The sequence below is a fragment of the Camelus dromedarius genome, chromosome 5 (genome assembly GCF_036321535.1).
Source record: "Camelus dromedarius isolate mCamDro1 chromosome 5, mCamDro1.pat, whole genome shotgun sequence".
NCBI classification, from domain to species: domain Eukaryota; kingdom Metazoa; phylum Chordata; class Mammalia; order Artiodactyla; family Camelidae; genus Camelus; species Camelus dromedarius.
The window spans coordinates 29985424-30009929 of NC_087440.1; the positions used below are offsets into that span (position 1 = coordinate 29985424).

General features: G+C 42.8%; 2 protein-coding genes and 3 non-coding genes across 8 annotated transcripts; all 5 read left to right on the forward strand.

The window, feature by feature from the left end:
- The first annotated feature begins 4313 nt into the window (after positions 1–4313).
- Positions 4314–4386, forward strand: TRNAT-UGU (transfer RNA threonine (anticodon UGU)). Its single transcript has one exon. It is a non-coding gene; the product is annotated as a tRNA-Thr (tRNA).
- Positions 4387–5540: 1154 nt separating this feature from the next.
- TRNAY-GUA (transfer RNA tyrosine (anticodon GUA)) lies at positions 5541–5630 on the forward strand. The gene is given in 2 exon segments: positions 5541–5577; positions 5595–5630. It is a non-coding gene; the product is annotated as a tRNA-Tyr (tRNA).
- Positions 5631–6941: 1311 nt separating this feature from the next.
- On the forward strand, positions 6942–7013 carry TRNAP-UGG (transfer RNA proline (anticodon UGG)). Its single transcript has one exon. It is a non-coding gene; the product is annotated as a tRNA-Pro (tRNA).
- Positions 7014–7464: 451 nt separating this feature from the next.
- Positions 7465–22846, forward strand: RNASE4 (ribonuclease A family member 4). Of its 3 annotated transcripts, none has more exons than XM_010990214.3 (2): positions 7465–7604; positions 21607–22846. In XM_010990214.3, exon 2 carries the CDS (start codon positions 21624–21626, stop codon positions 22065–22067), a length of 444 nt encoding a protein of 147 aa, XP_010988516.1. In that variant the 5' UTR covers positions 7465–7604; positions 21607–21623; the 3' UTR covers positions 22068–22846. The 3 variants fall into 3 exon arrangements, with proteins under 3 accessions (XP_010988516.1, XP_010988517.1, XP_031309247.1); XM_010990215.3 differs by having other exon boundaries at positions 7530–7669; XM_031453387.2 differs by lacking the exon at positions 7465–7604 and adding an exon at positions 18093–18218.
- On the forward strand, positions 7472–21600 carry ANG (angiogenin). Of its 2 annotated transcripts, XM_064485780.1 has the most exons (3): positions 7472–7604; positions 17926–18218; positions 18743–21600. In XM_064485780.1, the coding sequence occupies exons 2-3, from the start codon at positions 17944–17946 to the stop codon at positions 18837–18839; spliced, it is 372 nt and encodes a 123-aa protein (XP_064341850.1). In that variant the 5' UTR covers positions 7472–7604; positions 17926–17943; the 3' UTR covers positions 18840–21600. The 2 variants fall into 2 exon arrangements, with proteins under 2 accessions (XP_064341850.1, XP_031309248.1); XM_031453388.2 differs by lacking the exon at positions 18743–21600 and having other exon boundaries at positions 17926–18684.
- Positions 22847–24506: the final 1660 nt, after the last annotated feature.

The window sequence follows — 24506 nt, forward strand, 5'->3', positions numbered from 1 at the left end:
ACTTGCATTCTCCCGATGATTAGTAATATTAGTATGTTTTCATGTATTCGTTAGACATTTGTATGTCTTATTTTAAGGCATGTCTATTCAGATCTTTTACCCATTTTTTAATTGGTCGGGTTTTTTTGCTATGGAGTTATATGAGTTGTTTAAAGCGTATTTTAGATATTAATCTCTTGTAAGATATATGGTTTGCTAATGTTTCCCCCATTTGGTAGAAAATATTCACTTTATTGATTATTTCCTTTCATGCACAGAAACCTTTTAGTTTGATGCAATGCTACTTGTTTTTGCTGCCTGTGCTTTTGGTGTCTTATACAAAAACATCATTGCCCAAACCAATGTTGAGAAGATTTTCCCCTATATTTTCTTATAGTAGTTTTATAGTTTTATGCCTAACATTTAAGTCTTTAATTCATTTTGAGTTGATTTTTGTATATGATGTGAGATAAGGGTCCAATTTCATTCTTTGTATGTGGATATCCAATTTACCCATACCACTTACTAAAGAGACTGTCATTTCACCATTGTGTGTTATTGGCACCCTTGTCAAAAAGATCAGTTGAGCAGATACATAAATTTATTTCTGGTCCCTGTATTCTGTTCCATTAATCTACGTTTATTTTATGCCAGTACAACACCGCTTTGGTTACTGTAGCTTTGTAATATATTTTGAAATCAGGAAGGGTGATGTCTCCTGCTTTGTTCTTCTTGCTTAAGATTTCTTTGGCTAACCAAGGGTTCAAAGAGGACAAATAGACAAAGACAAAGAGACCAAATGAAAGAAATCCAGTCCTTAGTCTCCAGATGCCTGAACTTCTATTAAGAGTTGCAAATAAACACTAATGTTTACTTAAAAAAAAAAAAAAAGATTGCTTTAGCTAATCAAGGACTTTTATGGTTCCATATGAACTTTAGGATTGTTTTTTCTATTTCTGTAGAGAATGAAATTGGAACTTTGATTTAAAAATGCATTTAATCAATAGATCACTTTGGGTAGTTTGGATATTTTAACAAAATTAATGCTTCCAATCCATGAACACAGATGTCTTTCCATTTATCTGTGTTTTCTTTACTTTTCTTCATTCATGTTTTGTGATTATCAGTGTATAAGTCTTTCACCTCTTTAGTTAAGTTCGTTCCTAAGTATTTTTGTTGTTGTTGCTATTGTAAATGGGATTGCTTTCTTAATTTTTTTTTGCATAGTTCATTGTGCAAAGAAATGCAACTGATTTTTGTATGTTGATTTTGTATACTGAAACTTTACTGAGTTTATTTATTAGTTCTAATAGGTTTTTCTGTTATTGTTGAATAGTTAGGGTTTTTAAAAAATGTATATAATCATGTTATCTGCAGATAGAGATGATTTTATTTCTTTCTTTCCAATTTAGATGATTTTTATTTCTTGTTTTTGTCTAATTGCTCTGGCTAGGACTTTCAGTACTATGCTGATTAGAAGTGGTGAGAGTGGGTATCCTTGCCTTGAACCAAATCTTAGAGGAAATGCTTTCAGTTTTTCCTCATTATTTATGCTGTTAGCTGTAGGCTTTTCATATATGGCCTTTATTGTGTCAAGTTCCTTCTATACCTATTTTATTGAGCGTTTTTATCATGAATGAATGTTGAATTTTGTCAAATGCTTTTTCTCCATCTAGAGATAATCACATTCTTTTTCTGTTAATGTAGTGTATCACATTAATTGATTTGCATATGTAAAACCACATTTGCATCCCAGAGATACATCCCACTTGGTTATTGTGTATGATCCTTTTAATACACTGTTAAATTCAGTTTGCTAGTATTTTATTAGGTATTTTTGCATCAATGTTCTTCATTGATATTGGCCTGTAATTTTCCTTTCTTGTAGTGTCTTTGTCCGGCATTAGTATCTGCATGATGGTGGCCTTATAAAATGAGTTCCCTATTTTCCTAACACATGTATTCAACCCTGGGGAAAATTTCCTTTGAGAAATACTTGACTTCCCTTCTCAGTCTAATGTGTGATGCCAGACCCTCAAGAAGACATACTTTCCACTGAACATGTGTTTAGAAAATATGTTCCTGTTATGCCCTGTTATGCAGGTAAGTTTCTTAAGTGGGGCTTCTTTCACTGGAAAGTATGTCTCCTTGAGGCTCTAAAATCAAGAAATAGCCTGAGAAAGGAGGTCAGACATTTTTCAGAGGAAACTTGCCTGACATTTTTCAGAGGAAGCAGAGCTGCAAAGCTGAAAGCACAGGCCGTGTTAAACTGACTCACGGGTAGATTTAACAGCTGATTAAACACAGCTATAAAGAAAGTTAGTGGATTATGAGTAAGAACACGTGATCCAAGATGCAACATGGAAGGACAAAAAACCCCAGAAAATGTGGAAGAGAGGTTAAAAGAAATGGAGAACAGGGTGTGAAGGTCTAATATATGTTTAATTACAGTTTCATAAATGGAGAAAGAAAAATAGAGCAAAAACAACATTAAAAAGACGATGGCTGAGAATTTCCAGAACGAAAGAAAGACAACAATCTATAGATTAAAGAAATCTCATACCAAGAACCTGACACCTTCACCATTGGAAAAATATGAGATTTTCCTGTGGGATCATTTAGTCCTGTTTTACACTTCTAAACTGAAATTTTGCCTGGATGCATCTGATTTGTGGACCTAGGTCACATGGCCTCTTTCAGCTGCCAGGTGACAGCAAGTTTTCTAGGAGGACCTATTTATAATATTTAAAATTACGAAAAATAAGGAGAATGTTTAAAAATCATTGGACACTCACTCATGTTATAAATGCCTGCAACAGCGAAAGCTCATATTCAACTGCCTGCTGTTTTATCTTTGCACTCTCTTCCTTCAAGAACACATAACTCTTCAGAGCTCTAACTCAATTGACTTGTGTAATTTGATCTAACCTTGACCTATCAATCTATGGACTCTAGACACAAGAGTACTGTTTCTAGCTATCATAAATTCCTATATCCTCCATCTACACCTCAAATTCTGCCTACCTAAATCCTAGCATTTTTTCACCCCTCTGCCTTCTCCAAATACTCAACTCTCCTTTAGATTTTGTGTGTGTGTGTGTGTGTGTGTGTGTGTGTGTGTGTGTGTGTGTGTGTGAGTATCCTCTTGTTTCTTCAAGGCATGATAGTTGATAACACTCCCTGTCTCTTTGCTCTTTATTGTCTGTTATTTCTTCTTCATTCATGTCTAACTTCAGCAGAATCTCCTTTGTCTGTATCACTCTCATTCATTCCTTCCTTTCCAGTCCCATAACTACTCCTTTGCTGCACTTTATGTTTCAAGATCTGCACCATGGCCAATCTTTGGTGTCCTCTTGACTCTGGCTTCTCTTCCCTTTAATGCATTCTGCATATCCACATTTGGTAAGTTTCCACGTTCAGTTTTTTTTTAAAGGGTTTTACTTCATTCCAGAAATTTCTGTCTCCTGATTACCTGTTTTACTTTCCCTCACTTCCACAAGGGCTGGCAACTGCCCCAGCCAGTGTTCTGCCTTGGCCCTTTAAGGCCTGGGTCTTTCTCTCCAGTTCTGCTTATAAATTTTTCTCTACCAGGGATCACTCTGCCCCCTAACTTATGTATAAGTCTTAACTTTTCTTCAAAGCGCAGCACAATTCGCTTCTGCTCCTGAAGGCCTGCCTCTGTGATGGCTCACTCTGTAAATCGGTGAACCTTGGCCCTGTTCACTGCCGCCTCACACCCGGCACAGCTACTTTTCAACGTTCTCTTCCATGAAAACGAAGACTATGACAATGACTTCAAGGTTAAAACCATATCTGGATGCCTCGTTCCTGGGTGCAGAGCCTAGCACGGAATTGGAGTTCAGTGTTTATTGAATGAAGGGATGAATTAAACTGCGAATTTACCAATGCCTGTAATGGCGCTGACTCTTGAGCTGTAGAGAAATTGCTAGTTTAAAGAACTTGACGCAAGCGGTTGCAGGTCGGTGAATGTCCTGAGTCAAGATGAAAACCAAGTACGGATATCTGGGTTTCATTTGAGAGATCTGTGGTATGCAACCTTCTCTATTCTGAGTTTCCCTTCTGCAGAGGGTGAGGAGAGATGTTTCACTGTTTTGGGTTGGGCAGATTTCTGCGATTTTAAAATAGTGGAGGTTCCTGTCACTGCCCCCATATTGCGCTATCCCCAGCAAGAGCCTACAAACTGAGTTCCAATAGTTGGGAAATAGATTGAAACGATGTCCGGGTTTTGTTTGCTGTGTACATACAGATACTTTAATAAAACCCAATGTAAAAGCCTCCCTTTCCAAAGGAAGAAGGCAAGCGCTTATGCGTAAGGCCCTATAGCTCAGGGGTTAGAGCACTGGTCTTGTAAACCAGGGGTCGCGAGTTCAAATCTCGCTGGGGCCTGCTGTGTTCAACCTTTTAAATTTCTAATCAGCCACTCACCGCTCTGATAACTTACGCCCTGCGGAAGTTCCGCTAGTTATAATCTTCTCGCCAGTGTCCAGACCTCCCGAAGAAACATCCGAGCAGAGCCGCTTCCTGAGAGCTTCCAGTACTAGTGCGCAAGTGCTGCTTTGCTGCTTTGCTGCTTGGATTGTGGCGGAGTACGTTACGAACTGCGGGAAGTGCTGCCAGCCTCTGCGGACTCCCTGGCTGTGCGGCCCGCAGCAAGAACCGGAGCCGGAGCAGGGCGGTGGGGGAAGAGAATGGGGTCGAGCCCTCAGCACCCCCTCTGACCAGGTTTAGAGCCCAGAACAAAGTCCCCACCCCAAAGGGAAAGAGCTGGCGTCAGCTGTCCTGATTAAGCATCCCCGAGAATGTAGGCTGTCCGACAAGGTTTCATGTTTCAATGGATTCTTGAACATTTCAGTGTATCTCAACGGGAGAATTAGGGTCGAAACTTGGGTCACTGAGTTGTTATTGACTCAAAGAAACTGGCTTCTTCTTTGAAAAATTTTAAAGTATTTTCTCCAAGAGTCAATTCTCACAGCAACAATGGGCTTAGCCATATATATTATATACCACAACCTCTCCCTCCCCTAGTCTGCGGACTTGTAAGAGGAAGAGAGAAGCAGCTCGCTTGTGTAAACGCTCCTGGATTCGGAGGCAATCACAAGAAATGAGGAAATGAGAGGCTCAGGCCAGAGCCCCGAGGCCCGTCCTTCTCCCTGGCTCGCAGTTGCGCGATCAGAATTTTGTGTCCCACGCCTCAGCCCCTAGTTCTCCGTTGCCCTGTGGCCGCTCCCACTTTAGACACATGTCACTCCAGGGAGGTTCCGGGCCTCATGCTACGCAAAGACAACAGCCCGGGGCGGCCTCGGGCTGCACAGGTTCTAGGAGCTCCGGTGAAGAGCCCATTGTTTGGCCCTGCGTGGAAGCCCCTCCGTGAAGCAGGAGAAAAAATCCAGCTGTAGAGGGGTTGTCCCCAGAACTGCAGACAGGACTTTCTCATTAAGCTAGCTACTACGTGGTGTCGACAGCAACTAGTAGGCCATTATGTACTAGTCTGTTTAGCGATGTCCTCAATACAGAATCCTAGATACTCCCCGTTCGTTCCCCCTTCGATAGCTCAGCTGGTAGAGCGGAGGACTGTAGTGTTTCCCTACCTGGTTATCCTTAGGTCGCTGGTTCGATTCCGGCTCGAAGGAGGGCTTGACGTTTTGGGGTTTGCCGCCACCCAGTGAGCCGTTGCTCTACTGTTTCTTACGTCGTTTTCACTCTTCTAGAGTCCTTTTCTCCAGAACTTACCCCACCGCAAAGATAAACTTGGCTTACTTGCAAGAATTTATACAAGTATCACACCTTAAAAAACTGCTCTTGTTGGCCACTCTTTTTAATAAAAGGGGGATTGTACACTAACTCTTCAAACCAACTGGAAAGTTTCTGAGTTTGATGTTTTAGCTGAATTTAGTTTTCAGGTCCAAAGGTTGGAGATCCAAGACTACTCTTTGGTACAGAATACGTGTGTGTGTGTGCATGTGTATGTATATATATATATACATACACATACACACACACTGGGATATATATATATATATATTTATATTTATATTTATATTTATATTTATATTTATATTTATATTTATATTTATATATTTACGTATCCTGCTGCCCTCGGGACTTTAATTTGCAAGACAACCCCCGAGACCTTCATTTACTCTAAACACACACACACACGCACACACGCACACACTCACACACACACACACTCATTCAGGTGAGGGCACTTTTAATTTATTTATCTGTTTATAAGTTTTTATAGTTCCATAAAACCATTTTGAGCTGGAGTAGGAAGGAGGAATAGGATTTGAAGTGAATTGGGATGAGACTGGGAGAGAGAATTTCAGACTGAGGAAACGATTTAAGCAAATCATGGGGAGAAGAAACATTTGCTTGGCACCAAGGAAAATCGCAAGAGGTCTGGACTTCCCGAACACGCGCCAGGCTGGTTCACCTCCAACAGAGCAAAATAGTGGCTCCCCGTATTTTGATGCCCATTAGTTCTCGCCCTAGGATTTTATACTCGCTCGAGGTAGTAGCAGCCCGACAGATAGACATCCCGTGCGTCCGTGCCAGGGCTCAGGACACTACAGTCTTGCAACCGACCCCAGCTCGGGCCCTAAGGCTCCAGCTTGTTTCTCTCCAGGCTCCCTCCAAGCTGGAGTTCAGGGCTGGACTCTTCCGGGAGGGAATTGTTGGAGTTCAGACAGGCGGCCTGATGTCTAAAAAGCTGCCTCTCCTTGCCTCATCCAGCGTTTGGAGGGGTCCAGGACATGGACGGGGGAGAACAAGCGAAGCTAGAGTCAGAGGGAGACGTGAGATTTCATGAAAATGGAAGAGCTAAACAAAGCCAAAGGTAAATGTCACAATAGAAAACAAAATTCCAGAGCTGGGTGTTGGCCAATCGCTGACGGAAAAGTGAGATCCAGGGAAAACATACGCAACAACTTATCCGGAGTGGCTCGTTGGTCTAGGGGTATGATTCTCGCTTTGGGTGCGAGAGGTCCCGGGTTCAAATCCCGGACGAGCCCAAATTTTTGAAAAACTTTTCCTTCCTTTGGTAACTGCTGAAAAAAGTTTAGTTCTGTACAAACTTTCCCGCTTTCCAAGCTGTTCTACAAAAGAAAGGTACACTGATGGAACTAGTGGTAGGTGGGCGCTGATGACCTGTGCGGGGCGAAACTGCCTGGCTTCCTGGAATCTCGCCAGCGGACGCCTGGAGGGGCAGCCTCACGCCCGGGAGCAGGGGTCAGGGTCCCGCAATCTGCGGTCCCCAAAAGCCCTGTCCTCGTGGCCCAGGAGCGTAGAACTCGGATCTCCACGCTCGCTCCCTGCCCAGATGGGGACCCACCCGCTCCGCCTGGGGCGGGGGCTGCTCTGACTCCTGCTTCAGAGGCGGGTCCTGGCTGGGCGGCGTCGGGGGCGCCTCATCCGAGAAACGGGGCGCGGTCCCAACTACAAAAAGGCTCTCACTCTGACCCTCCTCGCCTCTTTGCATCTCCACGCCGTCCGTGTACACACACATATGCACGCTGACCGCATGCAGATCTAAACAGAGATTCAAAAGAACACCTTTGCTCTTCTACCGGCTAACCCGTCGTCATCACTGTGAGGAGAAGCGGGTGAGAAACAAAAACTTCTCTTTTCCCAGTCCTGCCCTTTTTCTGCAGCTTGTTCCGAGGCCGAGGTGGGTTCACACTCGTGTTCCTCCATCCCCTCTCCCCTCCTGCTTTTTGGTAGCTTTATCAGGGGCATTTGGGCCGCGGGAGTCCCTTCTTAGCAGAGGCAGTGTGGGGCTCCTCCAGGAGGCGTTTGAGGGACGGAATTGGAGGATTCGAGGAATGGGAAGGAAGTAGGTGAAGTTCAGTTCTTGTAGAGTTCGCCATTCCGCATTCCTACTCGGGTGCTTATTTTCTGCAGCTCAGTAGAGAGGCCAGCGTGAACGTCTTTTGCCTAGAACATGGGCTCAAAGGAGGACTCCAACCGAAGGGAAATCTGGGGAAGCCTGCCTGTCCTCCAAACTAAGGCTTCTTTGCTTGGTACCCAGGTTAATCGCCAGATTTATGGAACAGGCCTTGTTCAGTTTTTGTGAGCATTATTGGGAACTCACGTTTTCCTTTTCTGTTTACTTATCTCTTACCTGGACCTTAATCCACCCTCAGCCCTAGTTGTGGAATTCTTTGAGACACTTTGCCAACATCCTCTTCTCTAAGCTTTCTTACTGAAACTTGGGATCCTCAGCTTTCTTACTCTAAGACAGCACATCAAATGGTATGAACACAGGGCTTGCTTAGGAAAGACAGTTTAAAACAAAACAAAACAAAACAAAACAAACATTTTCAGCACCATTCTGGGGACGGGGTAAATCTCAAATAGGCTGCAGGGGAGCAGAATTTGTCAGCCCAAAATATCTCTTTGGCATATTATTTTAAGCTGGTTATTTTCTAAGAAACGGCAGACAAGGGGAAAATCCTGAAAACCTAGCAGGAATTCCCTTTTCGTAAGAAAAACATTTATGTTTATAAGGGAAATCTTCATTTGTAAGGGTGGCTCCCTCCCTGTACCAGGAAGAGGAGGATGACACAATCTTTGTAAACTCCTGCCAAGGGAGAAGGCAGAGACTTAAGTTTGCATAACAATCTTACCCTTGTTCACTGTGCTTTTCCTGGTAACCTCCCATATCTAAGTTGCCCCACCCTCAACATCCTCTTTTGTCTTTACCTGAGGATGGTATTTAAACAGAGGACCTCTGCCATTTTGGAGTTACTCAGTTTTCCTGGGTCTCTCTGCGGTGTACTTGTTATTAAATATCTCTTTGATTTTCTTCTGTTAATCTGTCTCATGTCAATTTGATTCTTTGACCAGCCAGAAGAACCTAGAAGGGTAGAAGAAAATGTCCTCTTCCTGGACAGAGCCAAGACCTTTCCTGTGTCATTAAGAACCTCATGATCAAGTCATAAATGTAATCACTGGAGACCCAAGTGACATAATTATCTGAATAGCATATGGCTCATTTCCCAGAAGCAGCCACAGATATTCAAAGAGCTACTTGGGGTTTATAGCTCAGTGGTAGAGTGAGTGCTTAACATGCATAAGGTCCTGGGTTCAATCTCCCCCAATATCTGCATTAAAGATAAATAAATAAACCTAATTACCCATTCCCCCCCCCCCCAAATTCAAAGAGCTACTTAATTACGTAAGCTGCTCACGAGTTATGAAAGCTGTGTGGTGCATTGGGAAGCTTCTAGTCCCTGGAAATGCAGATGTTCACTGGGCGATACATGTTCTTCCTTTGTACCTTGTCTGTAAAGTGAGGGGTTGACAGATAGTCTCTGAGCTCCCCCGCTTAGATCCCAATCCTTATTCTGACTACAGGATGTTAGGAACGTGGCTCATATGAAAGATGTTATGTGGAGAACTAGTTTGGCAGAGAGGATGGGAAAAACCATTCCAGGAAAAGAGAAATGGCTCCAGCTATTGTTGAAAGAGCAGATGTGAGGTTATAAACAGGCACAACTGAGAGGTTTGTCGAGTTACTGTTGGAAGCATTTACCAGTATGATTCATAAAGTAAATTGCCAAGAATGTGGACCACAGTGGGCCAGTGAAATCCCTCTTTAGTTTTTATTTACTCTGTATTTGCGCAAAGAGCAATCTCTGTTAACAGCTATTCTCAGAAGAACACACTGAAATACCTGGGAAAGAGGGAATGGGCACAGAACCCATGTTATGGAAATGACAGGCCAGCAAAAAACAAGCACCACTCGGAGGGTTGGAGTACTCAGATGTATTACGCCGGCGGGCTCAGAGGGGCTTCTGCTCCGAAGCTCTGAGCACCTCCAAGACGTGCACATGAGGTTTCATAGGGTTAATTACAAGTATGGGCTATTAGCCAATAAGGCTCAAACAACAAAAGCAAGGAATCAGTACACTGAAGCTTATCAATTCGGAACAGATCACATTACTGACACTTGTTGAGCTTGGATTTACGAGTTAGCTTGTTAGCCCAGTAAACTGACACTAAACTTCAGATTTACGAGTTAGCCCGGCAGAACTTAGATCAGTAAACCGACACTTGTTACACTTAGATTTGTGACTTAGCTTGTTAGCCCAGCTGGGCTTTTCCTTCACACCCAGAGTCTGTTGAAAGTGAATGTTTAATGTTTGTCTTTGTTTGGAAATATAAGCGTGTCAGCAGGACTCTGTCCCCATCCTCCCTCAATCAATAGTGTCCCCCACTTCCTGGAGTGGAGGTGGGATCCTTCGTTCTCTCTGGGCTTCATCCTCTTTTAACCATGACTTTGGTTATTAGATAAATTTCATGTCTATAGACCTAAAAACTGTTAGAGGTATAAAGGAATTTAGAGATTAACCCCTTGCCTCTATCCCAATAATTTCATAATTAGTCGTAAGGACAGAATGAAACACATGTAGTCTGTATAAAGGGGAAAGTACACGAGCACAAAAGTCCTTAGAAGGAGAACCCATGCTTCCTGTGTCCGTGTGCAGGGAACCCACTATTGGCTTGAAGGAGAGACAGAAAAACATTTCAGGAAAAGGGGAATGACTTTAAAGTTCCAACTGTCAGAACATTTAAAACTATATAAGGATTAAAATATATATATATATGTATATAAGCTTTTTTTCTCAATTGGCAAGTGCTTCACATCTATTAAAGTTACTAATAAAAAGATACACCATAGTCACAGGCTACAAGGCAGTCCCTTGGTAGCCAAGGGGAACTGGTTCCAGGACCTCCCAAAGATACCAAAATCCGATGCTCAAGTCCCCTATATAAAATGGCATGCATAGTGTTTGTATATAATCTGTGCACATCCTCCCTATACTTTAAATCATGTCTAGATTACTTATAATACCTAATACAATATAAAGCCCATTGCTGGGGCACAGCGAATTTAAAAGATTCCTTTTTGGAACTTTCTGGAATGCTTTTCCAAATATTTTTGGGCCATGGTTGGTTGAATCCAAGGATGGGGAACCTGTGGGTATGGAGGGTTGACTGTAATTCCTTATTATAAGTATTTTGACTAAGCCCTTAAACGCATTTTAATGAGATAGCAAAATTTTTTTTTATTCCAAAACCTTCTTTTCTGTTTCATCATAACCTCATGGTGCCAAGCTGAAAAGAAAAACACTTAGAATGAAAGCAATCATCCGCCATTCACCTAGGTGGCTTCTGGCATTGTCAACTCTACGACAGGTTGTGAAATCTCCAAAGGTGGCCTGGTGAAATCCCCGAAGCAAAAAAAGAACCCGCCTTGCTCAGGGACACAGGCTGCACCCTCTATACTCAGAGGCTGGTCTCCGTGTGAGCTGGTGTTTGCACTGGGCTTTGAGGCCACGGGACGGTACGTGTGTGATGTTGGAGTGGAGTATCTTATCTGCTTTTAGGCTGTTTACCAGAGAAGGGTGGGTGCTGTTGATCAAGTCACCTTAATCCCCACAGACAGTGGGAGCCCACTGCTCCTTCCTGGTCCAGGACTGCTGAGGCAGTAAGGGTGTTGCAATGGGCCTGGCAACCTCCTCTCTGATAAGTGACTGAAAACTTTAGGACTTTGTTTTTTGCTGTGTGTTCAAAAGGCAAAGTATGATCAATTTAACACAGGTTCCCCTCTCAAACACTGTGTTTGCCCACAAAAGGAAAGTGAGCATCCGGGCACCTTGTTAGAATCCAGTACAGGCCCTGCATCCCTGTTAAAAAACCAAATGGTTTCGAGTAAATTTGAAGATCTAATTGGCTTTTTGAATGAGCCATGAATGGGGCAGCATCTCATCTAGTAAGTAAGAGAGGTGCTCTGAGGAGCTGTACAATGAAAGGCTTTTATAAGCGGAAGCTGGGCAAGTCAAGAAAGTTATAAGCAAAAAAAAAAAAAGGTTGTTTCTATGCACAGGTAAGGATGAAAGGAAGGAGAAGCCCAGGAAATAACAGTAAGGATACTTCCGAGGGTTAGTAGCTGGGAGGCTGAGGTCAGGGACAGGGTGCTAACACCTGTCACATAACCCTCTCTGGAGGTGCCTTCCCGGTTCTGTGACTCCTACCTACTACCGTTTCGTGGACCCAAGTCATGTGTCTAAACAGAAAGGACAGTGGATCTGCGTCTTCCTGGGAGCCCCCAGTCTTGCTCTGCAGGCTTCTCCCAAGGCAGTTCTTGGAGCTGGCCCAAGAAACAGCATTGTCTGCACCCAGATCACTGCATGCGAACCATGAAACCTGAGTTCTGTTGTGGGCAAGAGTAAGAACCGTCCGTGGACATCAGAAAAAGGCTGCTTTGGGACCAAAGGCCATGTTCAGCACACTTTGCCTCCCAGAACAGATCTCTAATCCCCTCAGGTGGGTTAATAGTTGACCCAGTCATGCCCTGGAGAGGGTGACTTTCCTTGTTTGTCTAAGAGCAGTGTCCTTGGTTTTGATGTCTCTGCCAGGACTTGGACTTTTTAGATCTAGTCTCCTGACCCAGTTCATCTGATCCCTATATAATCGGAACCAGGAGGGGCCTCCAGGTTCACACCACTGGACCCCACCTCTAGGAACAAGTGGCTGGAACCTCTCTTCAGTTGGAGGGAAACTTCCAGATTTTTGTAAGATTCTTCCTCCTGGGTAATCTATTGTTCTATTTATTTATTTATTAGGCATGTGTGTATTTATTTACTATTTCTAACTGTCCATCCTTTTCAATGAAACCATTTCCCCCCTTTTAAAGCTGCTGGGCCCAAGCTCATGAATTAAGAAGAAAATGAATTAGATTCCAAAGTTTAAAATGAAAAGATTTCTCTTACAATATCCTATATGTAGCTAAAGGGAAATTGGTGAGACTGGGAGTAAGTGGAGGTTTAGGAGGGATTCCTAAATTGTGATTAAGTCCCCAAAGATTTGGGAAAGCTGTTTGCTGAAGGCCATCCGGAGTTCCCCTGGATACAGGCATTATGTATGACTTAACAAGAAAAGAAAGATAAAGTATATTTTTAGCTGTTTTCTTGTAATCTTTCCTGCTACTTTCTTTCCTTAAAGCTTTAGGGGTTGAGGGGGGTCGTAGGAGGAGGAAGGGGATATAGCTCAGTGGTAAAATGTGTGCTTAACATGCATAAAGTCCTAGGTTCAATTCCCACTACCTCCATTAGAAAAAGAAAGAATAATTTTGGGTGCTCTTTGAGAGCAAAGTGGAATGCATCCCAAGGTCAAAAGAGGTATACAGGCAGGTTGAAGAGAAGAAAGAAGAAAACAACTAAAAAGGAGGACTACTCATTGGATGGTATGCTTGCACTTTGAAGGAAATTGCTCTAGAACACATGAAAGTGTGAAGCTATATTCATGGAAACTCTAACCTTAGATACTGATCACAACTGGTCAAGGTAATCCCCTGGTGCATAAAGTTTGATGAATCCCTGGAGTGCAAATATTGCCTGTGGTGAGAGGAAGAGAATGTTAATTTTTGTAAAGACTAAGGGATTGGTTTGAGACAGAGGATCAAGTTAGCCTAAAGAACAGATGGAACAAATTCCACTGACAATTATGTGCTTGGGTCTAGAAGGGTATGTGTGGATGAGTCTGACCACCTTTGACCAGAGGTGAGGCTCTGCACCGTGGTTGGCCTAGGCAGATTCACTTCTGTACTACAAACAGTCTGTCTCTTATTTGTTTTCTCCCAATTGCATTTTACCTCTGTTTTGGGGAAATTTAGTATTGAATATATGAGTGTGGAAGGTGTGAGTGTGGGAGCAGATGTTAGATAGCGGTGGCCATGGTGTGTACTTGCTGGGATTTGGTTTCTGGATGTCTTTGGGAGTCAAGACTACAATAAGCCTGAGCAAACGTTAGCTGAGTTGTTACAGAATGAAGGTGCAAATTCTGTAAATCAGGAATAAAGATCCTTTACCGCCCCAGACAGGGACATGAGGACCATCAGCCTCTCAACGAACAAATGGCTTTTTCGGATGCAGAGCCCCAGTGCAATGTCAGTCCAGTGCCTTAACTAGAAATGATGTGGGCTTGGTTTACACACCGAGACTCAGGGAGGATGCACACCCGTGAGACTGGGCTGCAGGTCATCCTATCATCTCTTCCAGCTTGTGCCTCGTGCCACCGACTAAACTTATACAGACTTACCTTTACAATTCCATGGACACTGGACTTTTGCTAGTGAAACTTGAAAGGCTCCTTTACACCTAATGAGAACCCATGGAATTTCAGACTTTTCGCTCTAGCAACTCACTTTATTTATAGATGAACAAATTCAGACCTGGAGAGGAAAATGAAGTCAGTCATTAAATTATTATTAAGGGTCTACTGTGAGGCAGGCATTGTGATTCAAGGTGAATAACATGAGCTCTGCCCTCCTGTGGATTGTGCACCAGTAGGAAACACTGGTGAGTACACGGGTAATTGTTTGCTCAAGATCACATGAATGGTGGTTTGGGAATGGCACTTGACAAGAGGTAAATCTTTATTTTGTGATGTCCTTGCGGGCATATCCTGAGCTTTGTGATGTTTGCTTTGACACTCCTTTCTAGGGAGGTGTCCTTCGTTTTAATATCTAAAGCATATGGTGTTTGGAGAGAGTCTCTAGACAAGCCTGCCAGCTCATACTTACTTCAGTGAACCGCAACATCCCCTGTGCAATCCTGGCACCTCCTCCAAGGACCCCCAGTTTCCTCTACAGTGTGGAACATGTTGGCACCATTCCTACCCGCCACTGCCACCTAATGCCTCTTCTGGGTACTACCAGCTCAGGTTCTGCTTCCAGATTTTTGAACTCTGGGATTCTGGCCTCTGGCAGAGAAGTGTCAACTCTGACCTGTGGGGACCCTTCTCACCTTGAGAGCCTGCCATTCTACAGTTGACTTTGACATGGGAAGGCAATATTTGTCCATTGCAGAGCAAGAGACTTAATGGATTACAAATTAATAAAACTTTGTCTTGCAAAAGACTAGAAAGAGAAAACAAACCCAGGAGACTGAAAAGCACAATGTAAATGTAAAAGAGCTTAGCACATGGGGAGCCAGGCAGCCCAGCAGCTGTGATGGAGCAGCAGCCACCTCAGCGTCCTTGTTCTTCTCTCAGGTGTGGCTCTCCCCTCCCACTTGTGTACCACTTTCTTGCTAAAATCCCAAGAACACACTTCTGCTGCTTCTATTACAAATTATGCTCTCATGTGCTTAAAGGAAATCTTTTCAGCTGATATCTGTTTATTTACTTCAGTACTGAGGAATAACCAAAAAAAGTCTTAGCGTATAATTTGGTAATTCTTCATCCGCGTACCAGATTTGTCTACAGTTAAGATGAAACAGACAAGGGGGATCGATGCCAAATGCTGACGAGAAAGAGAGGTCACTCTGCTCACCCTGCCCCATGCCTTCCCCTGGAGCCAGCAGAACCCCGAAGCCCTTCATCTTCCTGCATTCACGGTTGTGCTCCCAGGGCTGTTTAGCAGCACGATAGGCTTAGTGCTATGACCTGTGGTCTCTTTAAGGGCTACAACACACAAAACTGACTTCCACACAAAAAAACACTATAAAATTAATAATTAAGTATCCATGACAATGTACAAATTTAGGGTTCATAAAGATTACATTACATTTAAGAATAAGTTGCAGGGGGAGGATACACTCAGTAGTAGAGCACATGCCTGGCATGCATGAGGTCCCAGGTTCAATCCCCAGTACCGCCACTAAAATAAATGAATGAATGAATGAATAATCCTAAATACCTCCGCCACCAAGAAAAGGAATAAACTGAAGGTCGCAGACCAGTGCCTTTATATAAAGTGAAAAGGCGTACTTATTAGCCTCTAATGGATCATCCTAAATGCCAAGGATTAGAATCCTGGGTCCAGCATTTTGTATGTAGGGGACGCATCGAGCACACACCTTTGCTCCATAAGGAAGAAACAAAAGGCAAAAGGGACTGTAATGGCACACTAGACGAAGAAAGTACCATTTTGAAGAAACCAACAAAGAGAATTCGTGTGGCCACAGAAATTAAAAGCCTCATTTAACCATAAAATTCACCAAGATCTAGGAGGCAACAAAAGACCATAAGGCCCTAATGAACAAGAAAAAGTTTTGACCATCCTTTCACTCCTGTCCAGAAGAATTCAGAGATGGAGGAAGCAAAAAACAATTGTAAAGTGGACATATATGCACATATATGTACCTGGAAACTCGTGACTTGTGTTCAAATTCATTAAAGCTGGGTGCAGCAAGTGGATACAGAAGAAGGAGAAGAAATTGAAGGTCAAATTTTTCTCCCATTGTAAGAATTTCTCAGTAGGTATGAGGATTGTCAAGAAATCATAGCCAGCTATAAATTAGTTACTCGTAGACTAACAATTCCAAAAGCAAAATCATAAAAATTAGTTTCCAGTTTCCAGTGGAAAGTCATTCTTGTTCTTGGATGTGTGGGCATTCACATGTATTTGGCTTAATACGGAGTAGGACTTTGGTGGCTTTTTTTTTTTTTAGCATTTTTTATTGAGTTATAGTCATTTTATAATGCTGTGTCAAATTCCAGTGTAGAGCACAATTTTTCAGTTATACATGAACATACATATATTCATTGTCCCATTTTTTTTTCACTGTGAGCTACTACAAGAGGACTTTGGTGGGTTTTAAAGGCCCTGTTCTTCCAAATTTTCTCTGAAGAACTGAAGGTATAGTCAGAAACTACCTGCTGCAAATACCAAATAGCTTTCTATTTTCAAATCAGCAAGTTTCATAAGATACAATCTTAGTGGTTCATAGGAAAATTTGTTTTCTCTTTTGTTATCATCTTTACTTGTTTAGTTCTATTTTTGATTATCTATCATTAAGTTAAAATTATGCCCCAGGAAGAAGCACTCTATTAACTCTCTGGGTGTGTCTGAGTGTCTGACACACCACCCCTGGGATGTCCAGTGTTTCAGTTGACAGCTCTTGAGAGATGATGGCTGCTCTTCTCCTTCTTCTGAGGATGACATTAAGAAATCATTACAGCAAGTGATAAGACCTTTGGTTTGATGAAAAGGTCTAAGGACTTTTGTTTGTTTGTTTGACATGGTAACACCATTTTCCTGTTGTGTAACAGTCTATGTATGTATGCGGGGGAAACAAAAATATTCTCTGAGAATAATTCAAATTGTTCCCAATGCAAGAAGCTCCTAAGAATGAGCTTGAATTCCTCTTCCTCCAGTCCTCTGTAAGGGTTGACCCCAGACCCACTCCCAAGCTTACGTGGATTCCTCCATGCTCCTCCCTGTTCTTTCCAAATAGTACGTAATAATCCCACCTTTGGCCATGAACCACCTACTCCTTGGGGAATTAGGTCTGCTTCCCTTCACCTCAAGGTGAAACTGCTCTCACGTCTCTCCTCACAGTCAACTGACTGATTGACTTGAGTACCTGGACTTCTCTGATTGCTGCTTCCCTGGACTCAGGGTTCCCTAAAAGTCCCCCTTCTTCACAGGTCTCACCTCCCATCTTACTGTCTCATCTCAGTAAGTTGGTTCTTCCATCCCTTCCCCAGGGATGCTACACCCTCTGGTAGGTGTGTCAGTGGTCTTTGTGTTCCAGGACCCAGCACAGTGCTTGGAACCCAATAGGGGCTTGTGTAATATTTGTTACTCGGTTAGTTAATCCTTGAATTAAAGACTGTGTATGGATTTTTGTAATGCTACAACTGATAGAAAGGTACATACTCAGTGATCCTAAGAAATAAGAAAGAGTGGTTGGGGCTGGAAGTTGTGTTCAGGAAACATTGGAATAGACTTTCCTCAAAAAGTTGATGGACAAGAAACATGAGATCAATGAGGAAAGAGAAAGAAAAGAATACTTAGGTGCCAGAGGATAACTGATCCATGACACCCTGTCAGAGAGAAAAGTCCCTGTCCTTTTAGCCTAATGTGGCAACGCTGTTCTGTGCCCATATCGTATCTCCTTTTGCCCTTGGCAGGAGCCTTTGTTGGAAAAGATGGTGATGGGCCCCCTCTTGTTGGTCTTCCTGCTGGGTGTGGGTCTGATCCCACCGACCTTAGCCCAGGGATACCAGGAATTCCTGTCCAAGCACCATGATGCCAACCCCAGAGGCCGGGATGACAGATACTGTGAAACCATGATGAGGAGACGAGGCCTGACCTCACCCTGCAAAGACACCAACACCTTTGTTCATGGCAGTAGCAACAACATCAGGGCCATCTGTGAAGACACGAATGGAGAGCCTTACGGGATAGGTCTCAGGAGAAGCAGGTCTGCTTTCCAGGTCACCACTTGCAAGCACAAGGGAGGGTCCCCCCGGCCTCCATGCCAGTACAGAGCCACAAAATCCTACAGAGTCATTGTTATTGCCTGTAGAAATGGCTTTCCTGTCCACCTTGATGAGACCTTTTTCCCTTGAAGCTGGCAGCCCGGAGCTGGCTCTGCCCTTCTTTCCTTCCGTCTCCCATCCATACCCCAGAACAGTGGTGGCAGCGTTCACTGCTAGGGGTCCAGAACTTGAGCTGTCTGATCCTTTGTTTTCTGTTTTACAGTATGTTTACCAAATAAAAACATCTCTGAAATCATTAAGAATCAGATTTTCTCACTGATTCCAGGCCTATTGATCTCTCCCCATTTCTCTATTCAGCTGTTTCTCCCCCCTCCCCGCGACCCCCCCACTCCAGGGTTGGATGGAACAGAAATGCCTTTTTCTTTACCAGTCAGTTCTTTATCAGGCCTTAGGGAGGTGTACTTTACCTTTCTGTGATGGCAAGGATGTTAAATTCATCTTACAGAGATTTCTGGGAAAATCCAAATGGCCGTGGAGCAGAATTTTCAAGAGGGGCAAACTGTTACCAAATAATAAGCAGGTATAACTTTTACAAATGTTAAACCTTAGGAAGAGGAGTATAGGACTAAATAAAAACAGATTAATTACACTTTCTCTCTGTCAAACACACACACACACACACACACACACACACACACAACACACACACACACACAGACACACACACACACATTTGTAATCCTGCATGAATACCAAAATCCATTCAGGGCAGCCACCTCTTAACCTTAAGCAGGAGGTAATTTGACATTGCTTTGAACGAAATGTTCCCAGGATAGTCTCAAAGTTATTTCATATCAAGATCAAGAAATTTGATTACTACATTATTTTCTCTTTACTCTTTAACTGTACCAACTGTTGTCTGGCAACTCTAAGGTCTTAGGGTGGTCATAGAAAGATTCCAAACTTATCCTTTCTTCTCCAACTGGATATGTTTTCAAGTGAACATGAACTTTGATTAACAGACCGTCTCTGTAAAATGTGCTAATTAATCCACAGGTTCAGTGGTTAACTTCCTGTTACTTTATTTCGTCAATCGGTACCTGGATATTTTATTTAGAAAGCAGTTAATAAATTACAGTTATACGTCACTAGTTTTGCTGTATTGTGAATGAGTATAGTGGTCACAGTTTTCCTGCAAGATGGCCTCTCCTGATGCCTACATGCCCTGAGATGAGCCAGAAGGCTTGGTTCCTCAATACCTGGTTATAGACCAGTGTCTAGGTGCCACAGAGAGCCCAGCCTCACTGAAAGTGTTCTCATTTATGGAGGAAAACAAGGAGAAGTCAGTTACCAGGGCACATTCAGAGCATGAATATATTTGCCTTGAGTTAATTGATTTCAAAATTGAAAACATTGTCATTTCTTTCCTAAGTAGTTGAGAAGAGTTTTCCAAATTTCTTTTATTAGAAAATTTGTCAATATTATAAAATAAAAAAGCCCTCAGGAAGTGAGGAAGTTCCAGTGCTTGGTAGAATATTTGGAAACATCTCAGGTTCTCCAACCAGTACTGTCTCCCTCATATGAGGCAATGGGGCTTCCATACAGATCATTGTCCACTCAAGGTCATGAAAGTCAAAGGCATGGACCATTATTATACTGATCACATCATAGCTGTGAAAACTCACATCTCCAAACCTCTGCTTAGCGCATGACCATGGCATCTCCTGCCCTGGTGTTAGGACAAAAGACTGTGTCCCAGGAAATCATGTGGCAATGGGATGGGGGTGCTTCCTGATGGAGCTAACAGCTGGGTAGCCCCCAATCCTAGTATTTTTTGCTTCTGGTCTCTTTCTCTCACAACCAAAAGCTGTTTAGGATGAAATGTCAAGTTGCAGGCAAGTCATTTTACCTCAAGTGAATCATTTGGGAAGCTAAAATCCTAGTCCACTGTGCTGTGTTGACTTTGCAAGGAAAAGAAAAGAAACCCCCCAAATGTCAAGTGCTTTGAAGAATGGTGACATGCAAGGAAGAAAAATACATGCACTTTGGAGAGGAAACATTTGTCTAGGGACAAGGCATAAATTCTAGTATCGGCGACATTTCCGCTTAAAAACAGCCTTCTAATTTCTTGGGAGTACAGGTACTCGACCAAAGTTGGGGGGTCAATAATACATATGATTCAGTGTAGTCATTATTTTATCAGATTGAAGGCTACAAAGAAAACCAAGAAAAATGGAAATTGCAAAGGTGATCTTCGGCAACATTTACTCAACAGCTACCATGTGCTAGGCATTGTAACAAGCACTTTACATTGATTTTATCATTTATTCCTCACAACATGCCTAAGAGGTGGGTGTTATTATGCTCATTTTACTTGTGAGGAAATACACTGAGAGAAGTTAAGTAATTTCCCCAGGGTCACACAGTTAACGTGGCAGAACTCAGACTCTGGAATCACAGAATGAAAAGAAGCTCTTACTGAGATTCGATGGTGGTGCAGTGGAGAAAGCCTTAGGGACAAGCTCTGACCAAAAAAGATGTGTTGGGATGATTTGTGGATCATCTCATCTTCTGTTGTAGCTAGAACCTTGAGATGCAACCATTGATGACTACATTAGGATGTTTTTCTACGTCTTGTTTAATCGGTTGGTTAATGTAGCTGGGGCCATGGGTTTGCTCTTGTATGAATAGCTTAATTCTTCCCTGTAGTTGGTTAACTTGCTTTGTGACCATGTTATTGGTCACAAAGAAGCAGAATTTGAGAAAGTAGACAGAACTGTGCAAAATTAGATTTGGGAAAAACAACCCCAAAGTACATTGTTGTGATGAAGCTATTACCTAAGTGATAAGTGTATCTTCAGAAGTTGTATCCACTAGTCCTGGGGTGAGGAGTAAATCGAGCATCAATTCCTCCCTGCCAACCACCTCCCACAACGCCTTCACTTCCCTCTCTTCCTAACTCCATATCTCGTATCCACAGCAGCAGGCACAGGAATGTGACACAGAGCTTTGTATCTTTCTGTGCACGGGCAAAAGGTGGCTGTGAAGTTAGAGGCTGGCATTTAAAAGACTGATAGTTATGCCTGATCGTAGTCATTATCATTAACCAAAATATAGGCTGTAGGTGGGATAAAGCGCAGGTTTCTCGTCAGCCATTTCGGTCACTCAGTGTGATCTGCCAGCGCCTTTGAAAACAAAGGACAGTAGAAACCATATGTATCAAGCTAGGAGTTCAGTTGGGGCCAGCCCTTGAACTGCACGTGTAGAATAGGGACCTGTCTGACTCTCCAAAGATTGTCCTTGCTGCTTTGTGTTGCTCATTTCCTGTTGAATCAGGATGATTTTTCCTGTCCCTTGGTTTCTCTCTAGGCACCTCCAAGGTAGTGATGGCGCTCCAGAAGACCCATTCATTGCTGCTGCTCGTGCTGCTGACCCTGCTGGGGCTTGGGCTGGTACAGCCTTCCTACGGGCAGAGTTACATGTACCAACGATTCCTGCGGCAACACGTGGACCCTGCTGGGAGAGGTGGCAGTGATAGCTACTGCAACCTGATGATGCAAAGACGGAAGATGACTTCATATCAGTGCAAGTACTTCAACACGTTCATTCATGAAGACATTTGGAAGATTCAGAGCATCTGTAGCACCACGAGCATTCAGTGCAAGAATGGCAAGATGAACTGCCACGAGGGGGTAGTGAAGGTCACAGACTGCAGGGAGACAGGAAGTTCCAGGGCTCCCAACTGCAGGTACCGGGCCACAGCCAGCATGAGACGTGTTGTCATCGCCTGTGAGGGTAACCCAGAGGTGCCTGTGCACTTTGACAAATAGATGCCACCCAGCAGGGGTTTTCTCCCAGCAGCTGGCCTCTAGCTTACTCCTTAAGTAGCAATGAGTAGTGCATTTGAGCTGTCCCAGACTCTGTCTCCTCTGCTTGTTTCTTCTTTTTCTCTGTAGAACCCATTCTGTTCAATACACTGCATGAAAGAGAAAGTTGAGACATAAACTTATAATGGGCCTGGGCTTTTCTGTAATAAGCTTCCTTTTGTAATACTGGTCGCCTTGGCTTTCTCAGATCCTCTCCTCTGGAATTTAGTCATTATATGTACGTCCAGAGCACTTCAAGCATTTTCATCTAAGTTACGTCATTTCTAATGCCACAGCACCCCTGGGACACTGCTGCTGATGCTGCAAGATACACAAGCCCCAAGTTAAGGGATTTGCTAAGAACATAAAGCTAGTAGAAAATCTGAGACAGAAGTCCAGTGTAACTGGCTACTAATCTAGGGCTTTTTCCACTTCAGCACAAGAGATGTTCTGAAACTTTCTGGTTTTTGTTATTCCCAAAAGTCAGCTGTTGTGGGGAGTGTTAAAATTTGGGAAGTATGTACTGGCCAGATGAGAGCTCTATCTGTAAAATTTGGGAACTTGACTGTGTTTGAATCTAATAAGACCAAGAAATGATATAAGAAATTTTGTTCTTCTCTTCCCAAACCCCTAGTAAGTCAGAGTGTTAAAAATGTACTGGATCATTAAGACTCACTCTTCCTGACTGAAAGATTTTTCATGTTTTCTTTATAATAAAAGAAATAAGATACCTTAAATTTCAAGCATTTGAGACAATAGTCTTGTGTGTGAGATTTTTTCCCCTCCTATCCTCTTTTAATTCTTCTCTAGTTTATAAACACACACATAGTTTAATATCCCCATAAACTCTAGTCCAAGTCTGAAGAGCATCAGATCAATGACGGGGACACAGAATGTCTGTCTCATTTACTCCAGAGGGAAAGATTCCTCTCAGGACAATTCTCACACCCCTTCCCTTCTCCCTTTGAAAATTTAGAAACAAATTGGGGAACAGAGATGCATGAAGACGCTAGCTGCTAAAGAAGGAAAGTGTGTGGGTACGAAAGGACTAAACTGAAGGCATTTGGGTGACAGCCCACATACATTGTTTATATTTAAGATGTACAACTTGATTTGATACACGTATACATTATGAGGTAATCGCCATAATCAAGCTAATTAATACACCTATGACTGCATAAATTTACCCTTTCATGTGTGTGTGTGTGTGTGTGTGTGTGTGTGTGTGTGTGTGTGTGTGGTGAAAACACATAGAATTTACCCTGGTAGCACCTTTTAAGTATACGATACTATATTAATTAACCTGCTAAAAAAAAAAAAAACTTACAAGTTCCCAGTTATAAGATAAATAAGATCTGAGGAACTAATGTATAACTTGGTGACTATAGTTGATAAGACTGAGTTGCATAATTGAAATTTGCTAAAAGAGTAGGACTTAAATGTTCATACCAAGGAAAGGGAGGTAGATATGTGGGGTGATAGATGCATTAGTTAACCCGATGGGGGGGATACTTTCACAATGTGTATGCACATTAAATCATCACATTGCCCACTTTAGGTATCTGACAATTTTATTTGTCAATTATACCTCAATCAAGCTGGGAGAAAAACTGTAGGGGTTCAGAAGAGGCCTCCCCAAGATGTGCTGCTTTGGCATGTGGATTGTTTTGAGCTAAAGGCAGTGGAGACCCTGTGAACTCAAGAGAAACTATTGCCCCTCCCTTAACTACCTAGGAGAATTTAAATTGGGGACTTTTCTGAGAAAAAGAGTCATTACTAGACATAAGTTTTATCTAAGTGGCCGCAACTATATGGCAGGACCAACTTCTAGTTACCAAACATCTGCCCACTATCGTCCAGTGAGTGACCCTCCTGTCCTTGGAAGCCTTAGGCCCCTTCCCATTTTTTAGCTCGGGGTGGCACACACACCTCATTTTGCCTTTCTGCCTTTGAACCTCTCGTGTATGTGGGGCTCCTGCGTGTGCCAAATGAAATCTTATTTGCCCCTGTTAACCTGCTTTATGTCAATTTAACTCTTAGACTAGCTAGAAGAACCGAGAAGGGCAGAGGAAAGTTTTCTTCCTCCCCAGCAAAACAAAATTCAACTGAGTAGATTTTTAAGATCTTGTTGGCATACAATGTATGTATCAGGCAGCACATAGAAAGGAGGTCCAAGAAACTGTATTAAATGAAAGACTTTTATTGGTGGATGGGAGCAGGAACCAAGATGTTATATTAGGCAAAAAGGCAGACTGGTTACTGCAAGGTCACTTTGCCTTGGGGATGACAGTTATCTATCGGGTGGATTTCCTATCTAGTGATGATCAGGCAATTCCTGATTGACTGATTGAAAATTCCATTTCTGGGAGACCTGAAACTGTAATTAAGTCTTAGTTTGGTGAT